Here is a 23,582-nt window from a genome sequence, read left to right as displayed (position 1 = left end):
ATTTCCAAGTTCCCACTATGACACTGGCCTGTCTTATCTCAGGGAAAAGTCTGCTGCTTACAGGTCTTTTTGCCTATTTTACCCTGTCAATGCACGGCTTAATGCTCCTGGGTTTTATACACAATTATAGACACACAGCTTGAAGGAATAGCGTTTAAATGAGATTTACAATAATGTCAAGGTTGGCATTAAATGTTCACTTATAGATAACACTTTGCAACCTTTCAGAAGAAGCTTTGAAGGGCTTGCATGCCCTTTAATTGGGCTACTACTATTGCTGGTTAACCTGGGACTGGTCTTCACAATCACTGACTGCGTGGCTAACCTTTTATTGTTGTGCTACAGGCAGGAGGTGTTTGAACAATTGTGTGTTTTGAAGGCTCTCTAAACCCACTACGATCATGCCACAATGAGGAGACAAATCCCAGTGCTCAGGACAGAGCCTGTTGCGTGTAGTATTTATTTTATTTAGAAATGTATGCCCTGCTTTCCTCCAGAATGGGGACACAAAGTAGACTGCAATATCATTCTCTCCTCTTCCATTTTATTGTCACAATTCTGTGAGGTATATTTCAGGGGCGGGGGTTGTGATGGTACTCACTGGCGCCTTTGGGGGGCTGCTTTCTTAAGTCCTGAGTGCAATTGATAGAAATCGGTGCAACCTTATATATAAGTACTGGAGAGTGCCCTCAAGTCATAACTGACTTATAGCAATCCCTGGTGGGGTTTTCATGTCAAAAGACTAACAGAGGTGGTTTGCCATTGCTGCCTCTGCAACCCTGGCCTTCATTGGAGGTCTCCCATCCAATTACTAACCAAGGCTAACCCTGCTGAGATCTGATGAGATCAGGTTCACCTGGGCTATCCACGTCAAGGCAATATAAATGCTAGAACCTCCTTTTTAGCTCCCCCCTGAAAGCACTGGGTGTGTTAGGCTGAGAGTAAGATCAGTCAGTAAGCTTCCATAGCAGAGTAGGGATTCAAACCTCAGCTTCCCAGATCCAAGTCTGAGAGCTAAGCTACAAGAGACGAAGAGCATGTTAAGGGAGTCACAATGTTAGCCGGGAAACTTGAGTGTTAAAAGAGATTGGAAGGCTTTGTCAATTTCCCCTCTCTACAGAGCCAGGGAGATGCTGCTCAGAAGGTTTGTTTATTTCCTTTTCACCTCTTAGAAGGGGAGGTGAAACTGATAGAGCCTTCCAAAGGCAAAGAGGAAATTAACAAACCCTCTGAGCAGTGATCTCCCTGGCTCTGTAGAGAGGGGAAATTGACAAAGCCTTCTGATCTCTTTTAAAACTCATCTTCCCGGCTCCCTTCATGTGCTCCTCCTCGTGTAATTCCTCTCTTGTAGCTTGGCTCTGAGATACTAACCATTACCACCATGCTGGTATGCTGGGTTAGACTAGGGTATGGGAAACCCACGTTTGAATCCCCAGTTTGTCATGAAGTTCACTGAATGACTGTACTATAACAGGGGAAGAAGAATGGGAACCTGGGTTATCTTGCACATTCAATATTTTGTCACTTCTAAAATGAAAGGCACCAACGTTAGTTCAGGCTCAGCTACCATTCTCAGCCGTCCTCTACTTGTCTCAGATCTTTTTCTTAACAACACTGTCTGTAAACTTCTTCAAAAAAAATTTCCAATCATGTTAGTGACTTGCTTTTAAATGATCCCTGTAAATGTTAATGATATTTCAGTACTTGATATTCAGAGAATATATAATGAGGCGCTTTTTCCCCTCCACCAAAAGTCACAGAACTTACGTAGTGGGGAGGGAGGGGACCTTTAAAGCAGGGATTCAAGAAAAGCAGGATGTGTGGGAGAGAAGAGCAGCAGATGCCTTTTGAGGATCTCTCCCTTTTTTTCAAAAGCAAAATCAAGTTTCTAGCTCTTGTGAGCAGATAGTTGAAAAGGTGAAGTTGAAAAATCTGGTTGAAATATGAGAGTGTTGAAATACGAGAACCAAGAAATGAGCAAAAGAGCTCAGATTGTCTTTATGTACCTTCATTCTCAAAGTACGTTTCTCACTCACAGTGCAATCCAAAGCAGAGTTATGTCTGTCTAAACAGACTTCAGTGGCTTTAAAAGGCCGTACCTCTGTTTAGGATTACTCTGTAGATAACAGAGCCAGTTTGGTGTAGTGGTTAAGAGCGCGGGACGCTAATCTGGAGAGCCGGGTTTGATCCCCCACTCCTCCACTTGAAGCCAGCTGGGTGACCTTGGGTGAGTCACAGCTCTTTCAGAGCTCTCTCAGCCCCACCCACCTCACAGGGTGATTGTTGTGGGGATAATAATGACATACTTTGTAAACCACTCTGAGTGGGCATTAAGTTGTCCTGAAGGGTGGTATATAAATCGGATGTTATTATTATTATTATTAACATAATTTGGGGCCAAAGCAGATGTGATATGAGAGATCCATGATTGGATTGCCCACAATTTTGATTTTGGGAGAGAGGATGGCAGGGGTCTGCAAACAGCAGCACTGGAGGGAAGAGTGTTTAGCCCTCTCCCTGTGCCAGTTTTGTGATTGATGTTGCTCACCTCTCCCTGGTGCTGTTGTTAGCTCCACAGGGGAAAGAAGAGAGTCACTTATCACTTGCAAAATAGCAAAGAGTCCAGTAGCACCTTTAAGACTAACCAACTTTATTGTAGCATAAGCTTTCGAGAGCCACAGCTCTCTTTGTCAGATGCATCTTAAAGGTGCTACTGGACTCTTTGCTATTTTGCTACTACAGACTAATACAGCTAACTCCTCTGGATCTATGACTCATCACTTGGTGGCTTGTCGGTCTTCATCTTGCACAGTTGACTGAATAAGCTATGCCAGGTTCATTGGAAGATGAGCAAGGCTTTTTCAGTAGTTATTGCAACACTGTGCAAATGTGATGACTCTGACCCAACCCAGGTCCTTTTTGAGCCTACTCCGTAGTAACATTGATGGTAGGATGTTCACATTTCTCTACCACCATGGCGTGTCATGTATGCTTGCATACCTGCCAGTAATGTGTTTTGCATTTTCTGCTGATCGTAACTGTTTGCTAAGGTTGTATTCTGTATACTGTATAAATCATCTGAGAGTGTGTTAACTGCTAACATGTAGGGCCAGTGGGGGCTGACTGTTATCTGTTGAAAGTATTTACTTTCACTTCTAGAGAAAGTGTCCTTGAATGCAAGCTGAGGGCAGCAGGCAATGCATCTTTTCTCAGAGACTGGGATGATTTCATTCTGTACTTTGTCTAGCCTAAGCTAAGTTCTTTGGGGTTTTCGTGCCAGAATGGCAACAGACCCAAAGGGTGGGAAGTTTACCTATAATTAGTAGTGCCCTTTTTTGAATAGTCACTTCTGCCAATTGCTACCTTTGTGCGAACACCTTGAACTGTATGGATCTCTAATAAAAGTTACTTCAACCAATGCAGCTGAGTGCTTGCTGTGAGGGACTTGGGGATCTACCTGCCAGGGACTGACATGGTCTCTGCGGAGTTGTTTAAGACAGACCAGGGACTAGATCCACTAGATACTCGGCTGACCGTTCAGCAGCCCATTGTGACATGTTAGGAACTTTAACTGTAGGGAAGGGCTGTGGCTCATTGGTAGAGCATCTCCTATGCATGCAGAAGGTCCCAGGTTCAATCACTGGTAAGAAGTGATATCAAGGACCTTGACCTGGGACCTTGGAGAGATGCCACCAGTCAGAACAGACAATACTGGCCTTGGTAGAGCAATGGTCTGACTTAGAGCCAAGCTACAAGTGATGCCTTACACAGGTTGGACACTTCCCTCAAGTTATGATGGAAAATGTAGGCATCCTGGTTTTACAGCTTGGCTCTCCATTACTGCTGCAAGACCAGGATGCCTACATTTCCCATCAAAACTTGAGGGAAGCTGACAAGTGTCCAACCTGTGTCAGCTGTCACTTGTAGCTTGGCTCTTAGTATAAGTCCACTTTGTGTGTTCTAGGTGAAATAGTTCATATCTGTTTGGGTATGACTGCTGAATTTCTGGATGTGACTGTATTTCGTCTACCTTGCAACTTTTGTTTAATGTCAGTTGGTGAGGTCTGGCCAGCATGTAGCCCAGGTATTGTTTAGTTGACCTCTTATGATCTGCGGGACCGCCTCACCCTATATGAGCCCCAGAGGACGCTTCAATCCAGCGACAAACAGCTGTTAATGGTCCCTGGCCCCAGGGAGGCCTGCCTAGCGTCAACCAGGGCCAGGGCCTTTTTGGTCCTGGCTCCAACCTGGTGGAATGCTCTGTCTAAAGAGACTAGGGCCCAGCTGGATTTGTTATCCTTCCTCTGGGCCTGCAAGATGGAGCTGTTCTGCTAGGTGTATGGTTGACGCTGGTTGGGCCTTCCCACTGGCACACTAGAGGAAAACATACCCCCCTACTCACCTAGCCTGTTAAATACTTTGGAGATGGTTGGGTGGTGGTTATTGGAGAAGTCTGCTGCTGTGTGTTTTAAATATTTATGTGGTTTTATTGGTTTTAAAGTTATATGTATTTTAAATTACTATACCGATTGTAATCCACCCTGAGCCTGCTGATGCGGGGAGGGCAGAATATAAATTGAATTAAATAAATAAATAAATCTAGAGTTGTGACCTCTGTCTAGGTTAGCTAAGAGAGAGCATTTCCATCTTGGCAGTTGTGAATTCTAATGTGATTAAGTATGTGGCCCCCAATTTATTCAAGGAAGTTCTAGTAAGCTGTTGAAATCCATCTTTGGGCACACCTGATCTGGGAATTCTAGGTCAGTCTCTCAAATGCCATAAAGTTACAGGTGCTCTTGGACAATTTATTTATTTATCTAGAATGTTTAATGCCATCAATTTAGAGACCTGCTTGCAGCAACTCACAAAATAAGGTACAAATCGTGAAAAATTAAATCAGTGAAATGTACAAACCGTTAAAAACCCAACCAATAAAAACCCAGAGCATAAAAAAGCTTAAAGCAGCTTATTTACCGAGAACCCGTGTTGTGCAGTGGTTAGACTGTCTGACTAGGCTGTGGGAAATCCAGGTTCAGTTCCCCACGCTGCTGTGGAAGCCTGCTGGTTACCCTTGGGCCAGTCTGCACCCTCTCAGCCTAACCTACCTCACAGGGTTGTTCTGATGATAAAATGGAGGAGAACAGTGCAAGCCTCTTTGGATCCCGGTTGGACTGAAAACAATTACCTGCCAACATCTTTTCCACACTGTGACACTGAGAGATCTCTGTCTTTTGGTGCTACACCTCTGAAGATGCCAGTCACAGCTGCTGGCGAAACGTCAGGAACTACAACGCCAAGACCACGGCTATACAGCCCGGAAAATCCACAACAACCATTGAAAACAATTAAACAAAAAAGAAAAAAAAAGAAGAAGAAAACTATTTATTTCATCATAGATGTGCTGTTAGGACCAACGTGATTTCCCTTGTGGACAACCACTTTATGGATTGTCTTGGACTTTGGGGCAATTTACATTATCTTCAACCATGGTATGTTTATGTTGTGCTTAGCAGAGCTGGGAATAGGAGGTTTCACTTTGCATGGTTCCATTTCTACCTGTTTGGAAAGATGAAGAAGGTAGTGCTGAGAGTAAATCCTTCTGGACAGGGTTTTTTTTCTGGGTAAAGAGGTGGTGGAACTCAGTGGGTTGCCCTAGGAGAAAATGGTCACATGGCCGGTGGCCCCGCCCCCTGATCTCCAGACAGAGGGGAGTTGAGATTGTCCTCCGTGCCACTGGCGTGGAGGGCAATCTAAACTTCCCTCTGTCCGGAGATCAGGGGGCGGGGCCACTGGCCATGTGACCATTTTAAAGAGGTTCCGGAACTCCGTTCCACCACGTTCCAGCTGAAAAAAAAGCCCTGTTTCTGGATCATGGAAGCTGGCCTGTGGGATGACCACAGGGATTGAGTTTATCCTCTATATTTCTTAACATCTACATGAAGCTTTGGAGACAGAAATTATCAGTCTGTCGATGACACCGTTTCCCCTCCTCTCTTTTCCCTTTGATTCCAGTGATATCTTTCAACAGGTGCATAAGGTCCCATTTATATTAAATTATGACCTTTAAAGGTCGGCTCTTTGAATAGCTTTCTCTCTCTGTATTTGGGCTTACATTTGTTGTAACGCTACTTTCAGCTAGCTGAAGCTTTACCTGTTTGAAAAACATTTTCAGAATGGATAACCTAACCTGTTTCAGTGGGATACCATCACAAAGATTTGCGGATCCTTAAAGTGAGAGGTGTTCATTGACCTCATCCAGATTTTTAGCCCCCACCCCTTTTGCCTAACACACTTTCATATTGCCATATACATTTCATTGCAGTCTCCTTTCTTTTCTAGTATGTGTATGTGCTTGATTTTAAAAAGCAACTGTATACTGATGCCTTTAAAGGCAGCTTTGGAAAAATCCCAAAACACCTGCAGGTTCAGTGCTAGTAACCTAATAAAAGTGTTGAGATTCTTCTAACCTTGTTTATAGACGTTGGGGAGTCTAGGCAACCTGGCTGGTCATTTGTCTTGTAGCAAACCAGTTTCTTGGTGTATTGGATGACAGATTTCCTCCTATTGATGGCTCTTGCTTGTTTGTTTCATTGCTTACAGATGATGGGAAGCTGTCCTTGGAGGAGTTCCAGGCCTTCTTTTCAGATGGGACTCTTAATGAAGAAGAACTTGAGAAGCTCTTTCATACTATCGATTCTGACAATACCAGGTAGGCTTTTCTCAGATTTCGCAACTCTTACAAAAGAAGCTCTGAGTAGTTTCTGATTCTTCTTGTGCTGAGTAGCTGGGCAAACAAAGCCAGACTGTGAGACAAAAATGGGACCTGGAAAGGGGACCTCTGCCGCACCTCCTCCAACCAGACCATTGGCCCACTGGGACTTTCCCTAGTGGCTTTAATGGCTATTCTGCCCCTGCTAGGTAAGCATTAGCAAAATGCCAGTCTAAAAATTTTGTACGTGGAGGGAGAAGTCACCATAAGCAGGGCTCATTTTGAGGGGGAACACGCTGGACTGCAGTTCTGGAAGTTCCCCAAAGAGGTCACATGACAGGTGACCCCGCTCACCTGACACTCAGCCATTTGGGCTTTCAGCCCCATTTTCAGCCCCATTTTGCCATTTTGGGCCCAATTTCGGCCCTGAATGGCCAGGATTGGGTCCAAAACAGTAAGGATAGGTGAGGTCAGGGGATGTGGCATATGCAAATTAGTCACGCTAATGACACACTTCCAGCAATGTCAAGGGGTGTGGCATATGCTAATGAATTATGCTAATGAGTTGTGCTAATGAGTTCCTCCAGCTCTTTTTCTACGAAATGACCCCTGACCGTAAGCACGTAGTGACTAGATTTACACAACAAAAAAGTATTATCAGTTATGAGAATATTAGATAGTGAGTGAATGTGGGGGGAACTACTGTGATAGGGAAATACTGGAGGATTCATATAAATAAAACTCCGAGGCGAAGGAATTCGGGGATTGTTGGCAAGTCATTTTCTTTTGGTGTGAGGAGCTATGACTCAAGTTTAGGTTGTTTAGTTAGAGGAATCAAATGCTGAATTTAGGATGTTCTGCATGCAAAGCAGATCTCTACTGCTTGTTTTTAGTAGTTTCTGTAATGGTTTTGTTTTTAATAGTATTTTAGTGATTTTGTTGTATTGTGGAGCCAGCTCAAGGGCAAAGGGTGAAGGGGCAAGGCAAAAAAAAAATGGACAGAAAGGAGGAGCTGGAGCAGAAAAAGGCCACAACTTTATTGGTCATAGTGATAGTAGCATTGGCTCTACATAGAGCATGGATCCCAGCTTTGGCTGACCTGCCTGCCAGCCGATGACCCCCTCGCCCCTTCAGCCCACCTACCAAAGGGGGGAACCACAGGGTGACAGTTAGTGGGATCCACATGGCACAGGCCTCTGCGTGGCTCCCCTGACACCTTGAAGCAGGCATGCCCTGGCAGCCCCCCAAGCTGGGCTTCTCCCTGCCATGTCTCATCTAAGATCCTTTATGGGGTCCGCTGCTATGGGGGAAACAGTGCATGCAGGCCCTGTTTCCCTCCAAAGGATTTGTGCCCAAGGCCAAAACCGCAACCCCTAAAGTTGTGACAACAGTGAAGAAAATACAGCAAATAGCAATAAATTAGCCTCCCACAAATCCTCAGCCCACGTCCCACAAAAGCCCAAGTCCTGCCAAGACCATATGGTCCCCATTCCAGAAGATGGTGGGTTGGGAGGGATGCTGTTCAGAGATCAATTGCCTCCCAAGCCTGGCCAGCCCTGGCTTAAGTGACTGGCTGGCAGGCATGACTGGAGACTGCATCTCTCAGGTCCGATGGCCAGAGCCCAGGGCAGCCTCACGTTGATTGGCCAGCTGGAATTTGAATTTGCACTTTGCTCTGCTAGCTGCAGCATCTGTCCATGGGGGCAGGCCAGAGTAGCAGGTGGAATGTCACTTCCTTGGAGATGTTCACTGACGTTTCATTGGATGCATACCTTGGGCTAGGGTTTAAACTATGGGGCTGGCATTGAATCCAAAAGAGTCTTCTTGTAAAGAGGACAACACGTTTGAATCCAACCCCACAGTTTGGATTCAACCCACTACTAATAAATACCAGTCAATCAAATAGAGTAAATCATCAAATAACAACCCCCCCATCTAAAATTAAATTATTATACAAGGACCAAGCATAAACCTCAAGTCAAAAGAATAAACCAAATCAACCATCAGTTATACTGAACAGAAACATTGTGACCTATACCTAAAACGAAGCAAACAGTGCAATCCTGTGGAGGGTTATGCCAGTCTAAGTCCATTGAAATCACCATAGGGTTACACTGTAAGTCACTTTATGGTTGGATATACATACCAAGTGCCATAAATGGGGAGGCCACCACAGAAAAGGTTCTGCCTCTGGTAACACTGTGGGATACATAGATGGAAGACCTTAATTGGCTTGTATGGGATAATGGTACCTCAGCTATCTGTTACTGTGCTAGCAGAAATACCTGTTTGCATCAGGTATGTCCTTGAGGTAACTCGGGCTGGGAGGCTGCCCGCGCTGCCGCCTGCGCGCTCCCAGGGCTGGCAGCTGCTCCCAGTGCCCCCTCCCTGGTGGCACCGGGGGCAGACTACCCCCATGCCCCCCCTCGATCCGGCCCTGCTCCCAGATCCTAGTTGAACACTCAGACCAAAGCACCACTGTCAAAAATGGCATAGTCCGTTCTACCACCTCATTTTGCTACATGTTAGATGCTGCCTGAATTGTCATCCTGAGTGTACTTTTATTTTTTCACCCTCCTTCTCTTTTTCTTTTTCTTTTTCTTTTTTCATTGTCCTTTAGACACCTTCTTGCTGTTTCTCTGCTCAAGAGTCCTTGTCCAGAACTTCCTCCCAACCATCTGCCACACTTTTACTCTTTTAAATGCCCTTTTCAAAGTTAACTGCTTTCTTTGCCTTTTCTACCTTTTAAGATGTCTCTGCTTTAAGAAAAATATAAAAGGGACTTCGATCCATTTATAATGATGATCGTGAGTTCTTATGAAAGGACTGTTTGCTTTGTACACTGTAGAATGTCTCACATATTTTAGTTGTCTGTCTGATCTTCTCTTGTGGCTCAGCAAGGCTTAGATTGTGAGTCTTCAGATAGGCATTTCTTTTCTTCTTTTTTTACATTTTGAAGTGCCTAATTTAAGTGCTTTATCTTTGTTCCCCCTCTCATTTGCTCCCCATATTCATTCCTTCATGGGGTCGTGTCATTTCTGTCTGTGCCTGACAGGAAAAAATTCCTCTCAGCCCTTTCAGAGACTGGTCAGTTCTTCCCATGTGCTATTGAAGCCTTCACCTGTATAACCTTTTGTTGTCATCTTGTCACCTTGATCCTGTACTTTAAAACCATTCATTACTGTCATAGTGGCACATTAATTACTCACATGTGGGGCTGCATTTGAAAACAGTCCGGAAACTTCTGCACCAGCTGCCCATTTGTTTCCGGGCACAATTCAAGTGCTGGTTCTTACCTTTAGAGCCGTAAAGGGCTTGGGGCCTGGGTACTTAAGGACCACCTCCTCCCATATTGTCCAGCCTGCCAGTTAAGATCTGCCTCATAAGCCCTGCTCTCTGTGCCTTCAGAGGTCAAGTAGGTGGCAACCAATGGCAGGGCTTTTTCTGTAGTGGCGCCTCGATTGTGAAATGCCTTTCGCCTTGAGGCTTGCTTGGAGCCTACATTGCTTTCTTTTAGGTGCCAGGTCGAAACAATTTTGTTTACCAAGGCTGTTAACTAAGGGGTTGATTTTTAAATACCATTTTTGTCTGGAAACTCTTATTTTTAAGCTGTTGGTGGTCTGTTTTTATGGCCTATGTTTTTATGCTGGGCTGTTTTTATTAACACCTTTTGATGTTCTGTTATTATGATATTTTAGTTTGTATGCTACCTCAGGCAGGTTCTTGAAGAGGTGGCATTAAATTTTTCTAAATAAATATTTTGTCCTTATTTTCAAAGCCTTACAGGGGTCTGTCTTCCTTCACTCTCACGAAAAAAGAAAGAGCCATCTTAAGTTTGTATACAATTACATACAGTAATTTTAAAGAAAAAACTTTCTTTTTAAAAGAACCTTTGAAACCTTTTAACCCTTTAAAAAGGGGATTGCCTTACAGTCAGAGTTGCCTTCAATGGAAAAACAGGGTGTGCCACTGTGTCATGTGAAAAAAGCCTTTGGGCGTGTTTAAAATGTTTTTCCTCCTGTGGATGTTCAGAAGGGTGGGTATCCATGCTGTATCTGCTCAAAGGGTTTTGTTTTTTAAAAAATATAAAGCTTTTAGGTTACATTTTACCACTTGTGTGACATTCTAACTCCAGCCCTGAATAAATTCATTTGTTCTCATTTCCATTTCTTAGTTTGAGCTCCCTGCCTGTGCCACATTTCATTCTGTCAGAAGCAAACAGAGGCATTGAATTGCCTTGCAAACCAAACGTGTGAATCCTCGTGGGGGAAATTCAGCAATATGGTGCTGGCTGGACCAATTGAAGAGAAAACGCAAAACTATTTTGGGTAGACAAAGCGGCCAAATCAGTGGGGAGTTGGTCTGCTTGCTGAAGCAGAGCTCTAGAGACAGGACAGACAAGTTGAATAAAAAACAAACCAAGAGGAAGACATTAACAAGCTTCAGGTCCCTATTAATTATCTCTCAGCTAGGCTTGGGATAACTTTAATTGCTTTACTTTTTTTGTTCTTTAAAAATGTGGAATTGTCTCCAGTGGTCAAAAATAAAGGAACAACACTAAGGGCCTAACTAGATGTGCTGCTTTTAAAAGAGACCTGGCCCCAGGTAGGTTCCCCACAGCCACACAGCAGCTGCAGAGAACGGCTGTTTCTTTTCAAAGCAGACCCTGTTTTCGCTCAGAATGCCACCGTGCGCTTAACTGTTGCTGGCCCAAACAATTTAACTTTTGTCCTTTAAAAGAGTGGTTCTCTGTTACATGAGTGGTGTTCCTTCTAAATGCAAAGGTTAGAAAATGAATCTGCAAGTGTGCTATTTGCAGGGCCGGATCGACGGGGGGGGGGGTAGTCTGCCCCCGGTGCCACCAGGGAGGGGGCGCCAAGAGCAGCTGCCAGCTGCCGGAGTGCGCAGGCGGCAGCATGGGTAGCCTCGCAGCCCCCCACACTGCCTTTTGCCTGCCCCGCAGGACATGGGGCGGCCGGCTTGCCGCGCACCCCGTCCTGCAGGGCAGGCAAAGGGCAATGCGGCCGCCCACGCCATTCGCCTGCCCTTCAGGAGAGGGGGCAGCCGGCCGCCCCCTGTCCTGTGGGGCAGGCGCATGGTGCAGGCAGCCTCGCAGCCCCCTGTGCTGCCTTTCACCTGCCCCGTGGGACAGGGGGCAGCTGGCTGGCAAAGGGCAGCACGGCCACCCACGCCATTTGCCTGCTCCACAGGAGAGGGGGCATCTGGCCGCCCCCTGTCCTGCAGGGCAGGCAAATGTGCGGGCGGCCTCGGAGCCCCCTCGCACTGCCTTTTGCCTGCCCTGCAGGACAGGGGGCGTGCAGCAAGCCAGCCGCCCCCTGTCCCGCTGGGCAGGCGAAAGGCAGTGCGGTGGGCTGCGAGGCCGCCCGCACCATTCGCCTGTGGAGAAGCGAATGGCGCGGGCGGCTTCCCAGCCCCACATGCTGCCTCTGGCACGCCCGCGTGATGATGTCACCAAAATGACATCATCGCGCCGCGCCGGGAGCGTGCGTGCACGTGTGTGCGAGGCCGGACTAGGGTTGCCCTGGGCGCCGGCAACCCTAGATCCGGCCCTGGTTATTTGGAAACCCACATGGATCTATGAGCGGAACCACAAGTGACAAAAGGCACAGGTTGGACACTTGTCAGCTTCCCTCAAGTTTTGATGGGAAATGTAGGCAGCTTGGCGGAATGTTGGACAAGTGACAGTTGAAAAGTCCATTGGACAGCAGTCAGAGAGCCAAGGTGCAAGACTAGGATACCTACATTTCCCATCAAAACTTGAAGGAAGCTGACAAGTGTCAAACCTGTGCCTTTTGTCACTTGTGGTTCCGCTCATATATATCTCAGAGAACACATGGGTTTTTCTAAATAGTGCCCCCCAACTGGACTATATTGGATAGGGAAGATGGCATGGGGGGGAGCTGAATGCCCTTAGCTACACATGCCATGATCCTCCTGATCTGAATTACCCAATATACCCATGGGGATTGAGGAGAACTACAGTTTAGGGAGCAGATTATGGGGAGTGAGTGACTGCAGATGCTGTGACAATATAGGGATGTCCTCAACTTCTGTGACAGTGTTTCCCAACCAGGGTTCCACAGAACCCTTGGGTTTTGCACAATATCGACAAGGGTTCTATGAGAAATCGGCCCAGAATTCAGCATTTGTCCAAAAATGATCAGGCCTTAATATTACCCTGAAAAATCAAAGAATCCAGTAGCACCTTTAAGACTAACCAATTTTATTGTAGCATAAGCTTTCGAGAATCAAGTTCTCTTCGTCAGATGCATGATCATGCATCTGACGAAGAGAACTTGATTCTCGAAAGCTTATGCTACAATAAAATTGGTTAGTCTTAAAGGTGCTACTGGACTCTTTTTGATTTTGCTACTACAGACTAACACGGCTAACTCCTCTGGATCTATCACCCTGAAAGTAAACCTTGGCCATTTTCACAGGTCTTTTAAATAACACAATATTCACGGAAGGCTGCTGGCTTTCTCGCGCAATTTTTGACTCCATCTGTTTACAAAATGCCACGAAAGCATCGTCATCACTGCCTGCCTCCATTTTGTAAATGGATGGTGTCAAAAATCACGCGAAGAAGCGAGCAGCCTTCCGTGAATATCGTGCTGTTTTAAAGATATGTGAAAACGCCCGTTATATTGACTTTGGATGTGGACTTAATTTTGATGTTTAAGTAAACTTTATTTTGATTTAATATTTTGATATTTGAAAAAAAATTAGATAATACCAAAAAGACATGGAAAATGCTTCCCTTTTTTCTTATGATGTAAGCTGACATGTGTGTGTGCATGCATGCATGCATGTGTGTGTACTAAGCTCTTTACAAATACATTTTCTTGACAATAATTTAGCAGAAATTTAATTGCCCTCCCTACCATCAACTTTTTCGGGCTTGTAATCATTTTCAAATGTAGGGGTTCTTTCGGATTTGAAAAATCAATTAGAGGTTCCGCCATGGAAAAAAGGTTGGAAAACACTGCTCTTTGGTGAAGACCATAGAGATTTGGGGAAGTTCGTGAAGCATTGTGGATGCCATGACGTTATCCCCTTCCTCCATTTTTTCTCTTGCTGCTGCTCCATTGAGTGAGCCTGAGGACTGGAGGCTGCCTACCATGAATGGGCAAATGGAGAACCCACAACTCAATTCCAGTTGTTATAGGGTTGCCAAGCTCAGGGTAGGAAATTCCTGGAGATTTTGGGGGTGGAGACTGGGGAGGGCGGAGTTTGAGGGAGGGAGGGGCCTCAGTGGGGTATAATGCCATAGAGTTCACCATTCGGAGCAGCCATTTTCTCCAAGGGAACTGGTCTCTGTTGCCTGGAGATCAGTTGTAATTTTGGGAGATCTCCAGCTAGTACCGGGAGGCTGACAACTCTAAGTTGTTACCACTTGGAGGGAAGACTTTGGTGGCCCCAGCCTGTGCTCTCTGTAATGTATGAGTCATCCATTTAAGAGTTTGTTTGTGAATGGTTCAGCCATTGGCGGATAGTAAAATTTAGGCAGCACTATGGAAAGAAACTTTTGCAACATGAAAGTCAGAACTAAAGCAGGCACTTAGAAAACATCCAGCAGCCTGTACAAAAATGCACCTTGACAACATAACAAGGTCAGTCTTTAGACAAGCCTGAAATCCTCTTGGCAATTGGCTTCCTATCAACATTCGGTTGTTTAAAAAATGACTTTCCTGTCAGACTCAGAGCCTTACGCTAAGTAGCAAAGTCTAGCATCTTTCTGCTTCCCTGCTTTTGTGGTTTTATTATTTTTTTTCCATTTGTGAGACCAAATTATGCTAAAGGGGCCTTTTTTAAAAAAGTAGCGCTACTTGCTTTGAAAACTGAGCTTCCCCGGGGCAAAGGGGAAAATGATCCAGAAACGCTGATGGAATTTTCAGGCCACAGTTTTCAAGACTATGATGGAGATGAACAAGAAGCTGTCTTCTATGGAGTCTGGCTGCTGATTCCTCTCGAGCACTAGCATCTGTAAAAACCTACATTTAGGCAAAAAGAATCAAATGCACAGGTACAGCAAAATGGATACCTGGCCTGGCAATAGCACTTGTGAGAAAGATCTCATGGTAGCAGTGGGTCACAACGTTGAACATGAGACAGCAGTGTGATGCAGCTGCAAAAAAAAGCTACTGCAAGTTGAGTCTGGATAGTATCAAAGTCACTAGAAGTAATAGTTCTACCTACTCATTATTCATCTGTGTCAAGAAAGATGTGGACTATTGGTACTCGTGGATCACATGTGGCCATTTCATATGCATAGGGATCCCAGACCCCCAGTGGGGGATCCCCTGCCCCCACTCCCCCCACCCCACCCCCACTTACCTAACGGGGGGTGAGCACCTTCCCTGTGCGCTCCCCTGCGGCGCTGCACGCTCCTGTGTGCAGCAGCCACTGGGATCGGGCCCGTTTTGGCCCAGATTGGGGCTGCTGCAGAGCATGGCTGCACTCCACAGCGCCTGAAAACAGGCCCAACTCATGGCAAAATGGGCTCATTTTCGGGCGCTGCGGAACACAGGAGAGCTCTTGTGCTCTGCAGAGCCCCAAAATGGGGCCGTTTCAGCGCGAACTGGGCCCATTTTGAGGTACTGTGGAGCCTGGACTTGCTCCCAGGGGCTGTGCGATGACGTCACTTCTGAAGTGACGTCATCGCGCCTGTGGGGGTGCGCACATGCTTTATGCGCACCGCCCTCTCCCCCAAGGTAAGTGCCAGGCCCCTATCCCCCACCCGGAGCTTGAGGGGGCCTGGCAACCCTACATATGCAACCTGCGCCTTCTCTTCTAATTTGGGGCTCTGGAGGTTTGCTCTGTGCCTCCAGTGCACACCCAGGAGTACATGCAGATGTGCTGGAAGTGACAAGCTAGCTTTAAAACCATAGAGGAAAGACTAGAAGGCACTAGAAGGAGAAAGTAAAGAGATGACATCTGGGAGAAACAGGGAAGTTGGGAGAGTGAGATGCAGAGAAGGAGACAAAGGCCATTTTCACACATCTGCACGCCTCCAGAAAATTGTGCAAACTCATGGCATGACAGCATCTTCATAGCGCGATTTCCTTTCATGATCCCATTTAATGGCGTGATGACATCAGAAATTGCGCCATTAAACGGGATCATGACGGGAAATGGTGCTATCGTGCTGTGAGTTTTGTGCAATTTTCTGGAGGCTTACAAACATGTGAAAATGGCCAAAGAAGCTGAGGTGGGAAGAAAGAGATGGAAAGAAGGTATATGGATGAGTGGAGGAGGCAAAGAGAAAGCATGTGGGAGAAAGAAAAGAGAGAAGGCAGGTTAGAACTCCTCTGTGGGGAGAGGGGAGCTATCCTGAAGGAATAAAAAACAATACCTGTATGAAGCAGATTGCAGCTCAACTTTAACTTTGGAAATTAGTGCCTTAGGAAAACTTTGGTGCGTACATGTACCGTAAATGCAACTGGGGCACTTCTAGAGGGCACTTTGGTATAGTGAGTTGAGCAAATTCAGCCTTGGGGATTTGTGAAAGTGACAACTCATTTCCCCCCTCAGCAATCCCGATAACACTTTTCCGACAATGTCAGCCAAATACTGTTTGCCGAGTCTCTGGAGAGAAGAAGGGCCTGGATGGCTTTGTTCTGAAGCAGTAAACTAGCCGTCGACGAGGGGGAGAAAAGAGGCTGCTTTCTGTGTGATGGGATTTTTATTCCTGTCATTGACTCAAAAATGCAAAGAGCCGCATCGTTTTTTTAAAAATGAGAAGTGGATTGAAAATGGATAAAAACAAAGAACTGCATGCTGTGGAGTCCCTTGTAAATGAAAGGAGATGTGCCGGGACCCTTAGTTTTGGAAGAAAAAACAGGAATTACAAGTTGAGTGGCATGCTGCCATTAGAGTCCAGTGCAGGCAGGCTGTTAGACATGAAGGGAAAAGGACAGCAGGCCTGCCACCAACAAGAGATTTCCTGGGCTAAGGAAGACTGTGGGTTATTATGTGAGTGGTATGCCTACTAAGGGTCAAACTACCCGTGACAGAGGCCACGGATCCATCCTGTGGCCCCCATTGCCATTTTAGAAGCATATGTAGTCATGAAGACCCTATCAGGAGTATGCACATGGCACAGGTAGGGTTGCCAGCTCCCTCTACTCTCCCACTAGGAGGGTAGAGTCCCTGGCACTTACCTTGTGCTGGGCACGAGATCCTTCTTCGGGACTGACGCAATGACGTCACTTCTGGAAATGACTTCCCTGTGCCGGCCGCATAAGCTCTCTCGTGCTCTGCACAGGGCTGATTCGGCCCATTTGAGGCCCAAATCAGCCCCAAACAAAGTGCAGGAACGCTCTCGCAGCCGACATGTTGACATCACTTCCAGAATTGACATCGCCATGCCCAAGGCCATTGAGGCGGTGCCAGCAGCCGCCTTGAGCACTGACCGGAGGCAGGGATGCGCGCTGTGGGGCTGGCGGCAGCAGTGCTGGTGGTGGTAGTGCTGGCAGCTGAACAGGAGGGCTGGGAAGCCGCTCCCGTGTGCCACCCTGGCTGCCTGCCACGCCTGGCCTGCAGGTGCCCGGCCAGGAGTGTGTGCTGGTGGTGGCAGCGCGGGGCAACTGAGCAGGCAGCCTCGCAGCCCTCCCACTCAGTTGCCCCGTGCTGTCGCCACTGCCGCCGCCGCCGCCAGCACACAGCTGTGGGCCAGACAGGCGCGGCAGGCAGCTGGGAGGGTAGGAAGCTAATGGGGCAGCCGGCTCGCAGTGGCATGCCCTATGTGATGATGTCATGTGCAGTGATGTCATCACGCAGTCTGGGCACGCACGCGTGCTTTGCACGCGCACACGTGGGGGCAGCAACACCACTGAAGCTGCCCCCGGGTTGCAGGTATTTGGCCTCAGGCACCAGAGAACCTGGCACCGGCCCTGGCCATGTCTGTTGGGAGCACAAATGCATGGCACGCATTCTTGAGGCATGTACCAGTGCCACCTCCCACTGATTGCTGGGCGATCAGCGAATGAGGGGGCAAATCCCTGGGAGTTTGCCTGCTACCAGCAGGCACCTGAGAACCCAAGGCAAAGGGGCCTCAGTAGCTCTTGTCCTCTCTCTGCACCTTTCCAGTGCCAGAACAACCCCCTTTGCTGTCTCAGCATCTGGTGAAGCGAGAAACAAGAGCTTCCTGGGGCACCCTGCTGCATTCACGCTCTAGACTGAGACCTCATAGCAATTTTAAAAGAATTACAAATGCTTTTAAAATGATGCCAGTGGTAAGTGGTTGTGGGGGGTGGGGGGTGAAAGCGGGGGATCCCCTGCCTCCACCAGAGGAATGGGTTCCCTACCCAGCATAGCATCTCATGGGCATTATGGCACCTCCCACTGTGTTTCCCGGTGTTCAATTGCTTTTCCTGCGAAGAAAAGACCCAATACTGTCATCGATGGCAGTACAATGTATTTAAAAAGAACCCAGGAGGCATCACTCTGTGCACGGAGCACCCATTTATAACCTCCTAACATTTATGGACCCTCTCAATATAATGTAATTCAGTGGAGTCTCTGTGGTGGCCATTTTGTGATTGCCCCCACATGGCAGCCATTTTGTTGTGGCACCTGGTCTCAAAGTTGCAAAACTGCCCAGCAGTTCAACAGAGTTGAGGGACCCCTGATGTATGTAAGCGTATGTACCTGCATACGCACATTAACACCTTCCGTCTCTTGGTGATACTCTTAAAAACCCAATTCCATCCTACTGATGTGTTCCCAGGATTCAATATCACACTGACTTGAGCAAACCTTCCCTTTGCATTACTTTGCTTGTTATAAAAATTGGATATGTTCTAGTAAATAGTTTTCTTTAAAGAGCTTATTTGCAAAAGGAGGGGAGGGGAGATAATGAAGATAGAAATTGAATTATTACTCTTTTCTGCTTTCTCCAACACTGTTGCCTTTGGCAACATCCTCCGGCATATCACCCTGTAGTATATTTGTCATACTGATGTCTTCCTTAGCTTAGATAAAGCCATATGTCTTCCGATCTCACAAATAAAGCTATTCAAAGAAATCCTTTATTGTCTCAGGTTCTGTGTAGCCCTTCCTCCTCCCCAATACCTTTCAGTGTTCCATAAACAAAAATGGCTGTCATATGCTTATTGTGGACAAAGGAACCAAGCTCCAAGCTACTGAGTTATTTAATTTGTTTGAAGCAATTTGACACATTCCAGAAACATGTATTAGCCAGAGGTGAATCCAAATGATATTTAAAATTTAAACACTTTCCTTCAACTGCTCAGCAATCGGAAGTGACTTGAAAAAGAACCGTCAGTTTGAAGTGTACTGGGGACAGCTGTGTCAGTTGTTTCGCACTCACGGTTTTTGATCTACAGAAATGAATACATTGTTTGGAGCAAGTGTGGAGCTGAAAATAGGAAATTGAAACTAGAGAAATCTGGAGCAGGGCTTCCTCCTGCCTGCAACCCTAGCTGTAAGCTCGTCAATCTCCAGGTGGTGGCTGAGAATCTCCCAGAATTACAATTGATCTCCGGTCCACAGAGATCAGTTCCTCTGAGGAAAATAGCTGCTTTGGAGGGTGGACTCTATGGCATTATACTCTGAAATCTCTCCCCGTGACACTTACCTTGTGCTAGGCATGAGGTCTTTCTTCGTGTGCGTGCACCTGGGATTGATGCAATGATGTCACATCCGAAAGTGATGTCACTGTACCCACTCTCCACAGCAGCCCAATTCGGGCAGAATCGGGTCAAATTTGGCCCAAATCTGGTCCAATTCAGCCTGATTCAGGCCCGAATCTGGCTGAATCAAGCTGCTGCGGTGCGCAGGTATGCGCCGTGCTGCCTGGGAGTGTGCCCCGGGAGGTGCGTTCCCCCCACCAGCCAGGTAAGTGGGGGCAGGGAGAGGGTGGAGGCGGGGATCCTCTGCTTCCCCTTCAGAGGACTGTCAACCCTATCCCTGCCACTTGTGCTCATGTGGGGCCCAGTAAATGTACTTTGACTCCTTATCCAGCCTAAAGGCTAACAAGCAGGTCTCCAGCCCTTTTCATTGCAGAGATACTCCTTTCCTCTTATCTCTCTCCAAAGGAAGAGACTAGAGACTTAACTTAAAAAAAGAAAAAGAAAGCCTGGAATTCAGAGAACCTGGTATACATATTTGTTATATGTTAAAATAAAGTCTCCTACAGTCAGGGAAGGAAATAGCTGCTGCAGGGACAATCTCTACCGTTTCTCTTCTCCATGAAGGAGATCACTGACTTTTCACATCTCCCCAATTTTCCTTCCCCGTTAAACATCTTTACATTGTTGTAAGCTTCTTTCCGCCCGCCTTGCTGAGTAGAAATATTTTAAAGTATTTTTTCAATTGAGTACTTTTCGAGAGAGGCTGATGTCTCACTTCATTCAATGTGGCGTCTTCTCAAGAAATCTGTATTTAGTTTATAGTGCGCTTCACAATTCTGGCTAGGTTTCTTGTTGGCTGGGAAGTCTTTGTTATTCTGCTTGTTCTTTCATTCGTTCATTTTTGTACCATATTTTGTCGCAATCTTGTATAGGAGGGGTGCAGAATATTCTCTCTGTGCTGGGCTAGATGGACCAGTGGTATGAGTTGCATACGGAAGCTTTGTATGCTCGTTCCATGTTTGTAGCCGGCATTAGGAATGGTGAAAGACTATGCTGAATTGAAATTCATACCTAGATTTGATTATCTCAGACCCCGGCACAATGGAGATTTGCAGTGCAATCCTAGGAAGAGTTACTCCAGTCTAAGGGCCAAGCTACAAGTGACGAATGACACTTGAACGGCAAGTGGATTGAGTGGAGGGCAACTGAACAGGGAGAAATACAGGGAGAAAGACCTTGGCATGGCATAATTCCATAGAGTCCACCTCCCAAAGTAGCCATTTTATCCAGGTGAACTGATCTCTGTGGCCTGGAGACCAGTTGTAATTCCGGGAGATCTCCAGCCACTACCTGGAGGCTGGCAACCCTATTCTCAGCTAGATCATAGTTCCCACATTCCTTCCCCATGCAATGCCAACTGATTGTAACACTTCATGCATTGAATGAAGTGGATTCTAGCTCCTGAATGTTTATGCCACAGTGCATTTATTAGTCTTTAAGGGGCCAGAAGACTTTTTGCCATTTTGCAGTTACGGCGATGTTGAGTTTGTGTTAATTGTCCCCAGTTGGTTTGAATATTGCTATATCTCGTATTTGGCCCTGGAATGCTTCACACAGTGTGCACGATTTGCATAAATTAATGGTGAACTTTCTTCAAAGTGAGAGAAATTGCTCAATGCTTGAGCACAGTTTGCAGAGGGAAACAAGCGTTAGCCAGGGTTTTTATGTTCACACTTTTGACAGCTGTATTTGGCATTGTTTAATTTCTGTTGTTGCCGAAAACATCTTACTTATGCTTCAAGAGCAAAATAGATCATGGTAACAGGATACTGACTCAGCGTTTAGCTAGCTGCGAGATTTATGCTGCCATTCATGCCCAGCGCTGGGGGGTAGATGCAGGACTATAAATCAGATGCTAAAACTGCAAAGATCAATTATTGAGTCATAAACACTGCTGAATTGCTTGATTCAATGCCATTTAAAGTCAGCCTCTTCCTTTCTGTTGAGAAAAGAGGGAGATTGCATAAGCCGAATATTATATAACAGTTTAAAAAAAAAACTTCAGTATTGTCCTCCAGAGGAGAGACAGTATGTACCCTGTTCCACTCTTCTGATGTACCAGGAATCTTGACCCAGCAGCTCCTGGGAGTAGCATCCTCAACTTTTACTTTTACTCCTGGCAGCTTGCGGATGAAGACAGCTACTGCCTGATTTTCTGCTGCACTGCAGCATTGCCATGGCTGGAGCTGCCGAACCCCCAGTGGGGGTGGGGGATTCCCCACTCGCAAGCTCCAAGTGGCACAGTGTGTGTGGATTTTTAAAAAGGCACCATCACAAGCGTGATGATGTCACTTCTGGGGAAAACCTAACGTGACAGTGGGTAGCTCTAGGAATCTCCAGAAACTCAATGGTAAAACCATAGAGTTTCTGGTGAGTTCTAGTGCTACCTGTCATCATTCCTAGAGCTAACTGCCATCGCTTCTGGGTTTTCCTTGAAAGTGATGTCATCACTCTCACGACACTGCCCACCCATGTCTCTGGTCCCAACCTTCCTGCCAGAAGCTATGGCAGATGGTTAGCTAGCACCCCCATTTGGGTCTGGATTCAATTCATTAGAACCCTCATCCAATCGGTCATGGGGACAGGATTTGGGGGATGGATAAGGAATGTAAAAGGGAGACACTCCTCTGCCAAAGTTGTTTTGAACTTGCTTCTGTGTTGGTATTAGTCTTCAGCCAGGAGTAGGGTTCCTCACACTGCCTTGGCGAATGCTGGGAGATTTGGGTGGCAGTGCCTGGGGAAAGCAGAGTTTGGGGATGATGTGATGCCACTTTTAAGTGAGGCACTAGGCTGCCTCTCCTACTATCTGGGGCTGGGGTTTATAGAGTTTGGGCCATTTAAAGGGGATTCCCCCCCTCCCACCTGCCAGCTGATAGTTTAAAGGGACCTGCCACTTGCAAGCAGCAGGAAAGGGCCCTTTAAATGATCAAATGCCCCTTTCCCTGCTGCTAAGCCGGCAGAATGCAGGGGAAGGGGAGCGGCAGCTAAATAAATACCCAGCTGCTGGACCAGAGGGAGAACCGGCTCCCTGAGGTCCAGTGCCAGGCCCCGCCCCCCACAGCTGCCACTGATTGGTTGGCTGGGGATTTCAAACTGATTGGCTGCCGGCTCGCCCAGGGGAACGCTGGTCGAGCTGCAGCAATGACGGCCGCCCTGCCTCGTCCCTCCTCCCCGCCCGTCAGCTGCAAACCGGCCACCAGGTAAGTCCGGCAGCCGTCACTTCCTGCGCATGGTCAGTGCAGTTTCAATGGGCTTAGACTGGAGTAACTCTGCTTAAGGTTGCACTCGGTGAATTCATGTCTGCTCTCTTTGTCAGTAGCTGAGAACTTGTATTCTCTGGCTTAAGGCTATTTGGCAGTTATTTGGCAGTTATTTGATATTTTGTATCTGCTTTTGATGCTCAAAGGCATCATGTCTGCCAGCTGGCAAGCCGGAATTGTCAACATCTGGCAGGAGTTGATCCATGATTTGCGATGAAATTTGGCAGGTTTAAATATTAACTCCTTTCATTCTTATAAGCAGTAAAGGCAGACAAATCTTAACCATGGCTGTCAAATTTCTACATCACAAATGCTATAATATATTTATATAAAATATGTGAATGCCTCCTTTTGACCCAAGGCAGCAAACATTAAAGCACTAACAAATAATTTTAAAAAAATTAAAACAATTTAAATTTAAAACAACATTTAAAATAAATGTACTGAATTTCAAAAAAGTGGAACTTTTAAGTTTGGTTCTAGTCTTAGGTCTCAGCAGACTGGAGTGTATTACTTTTACAGGCTGTGCTTTGGGGAAGGTATTCAAAAATCACTGGTTCACTCCCTGGCATCTCATACATACTAAATTTAGACATCCCAGGTGCCTGCTGGTGGTGTGCAGTCTCCCAACAGGAAGTTTTGGACTGCCCAGAGATTGCCCACCAGATTGCCCCTGGGAACATGTGCGGTACTTCTGGAAGTAGATCCAGAGGACTTAGCTGTGTTAGTCTGTAGTAGCAAAATTGAAAAGAGTCCAGTAGCACCTTTAAGACTAACCAACTTTATTGTAGCATAAGCTTTCGAGAATCACAGTTCTCGCATCTGACGAAGAGAACTGTGATTCTCGAAAACTTATGCTACAGTAAAGTTGGTTAGTCTTAAAGGTGCTACTGGGCTCTTTTTGATTTTACTTCTGGAAGTGATGTCATCACGCTG

General features: G+C 46.4%; 1 protein-coding gene across 1 annotated transcript in view; it reads left to right on the top strand.

Annotated features, from left to right (window-relative positions):
• NECAB2 (N-terminal EF-hand calcium binding protein 2) overlaps window positions 1–23,582 on the top strand; it is a 259,662-nt gene that overhangs the window by 74,323 nt on the left and 161,757 nt on the right. The window contains exon 3 of the mRNA XM_055000136.1: window positions 6,601–6,709. Within this exon, the coding sequence (XP_054856111.1) occupies window positions 6,601–6,709 (109 nt within the window). The remainder of the gene's footprint in view (window positions 1–6,600; window positions 6,710–23,582) is intronic.

The sequence above is a fragment of the Eublepharis macularius genome, chromosome 16, assembly GCF_028583425.1.
Source record: "Eublepharis macularius isolate TG4126 chromosome 16, MPM_Emac_v1.0, whole genome shotgun sequence".
NCBI lineage: Eukaryota > Metazoa > Chordata > Lepidosauria > Squamata > Eublepharidae > Eublepharis > Eublepharis macularius.
Note: the sequence above shows the minus strand (reverse complement) of the source record. Positions and strands in the feature narration are given on the sequence as shown.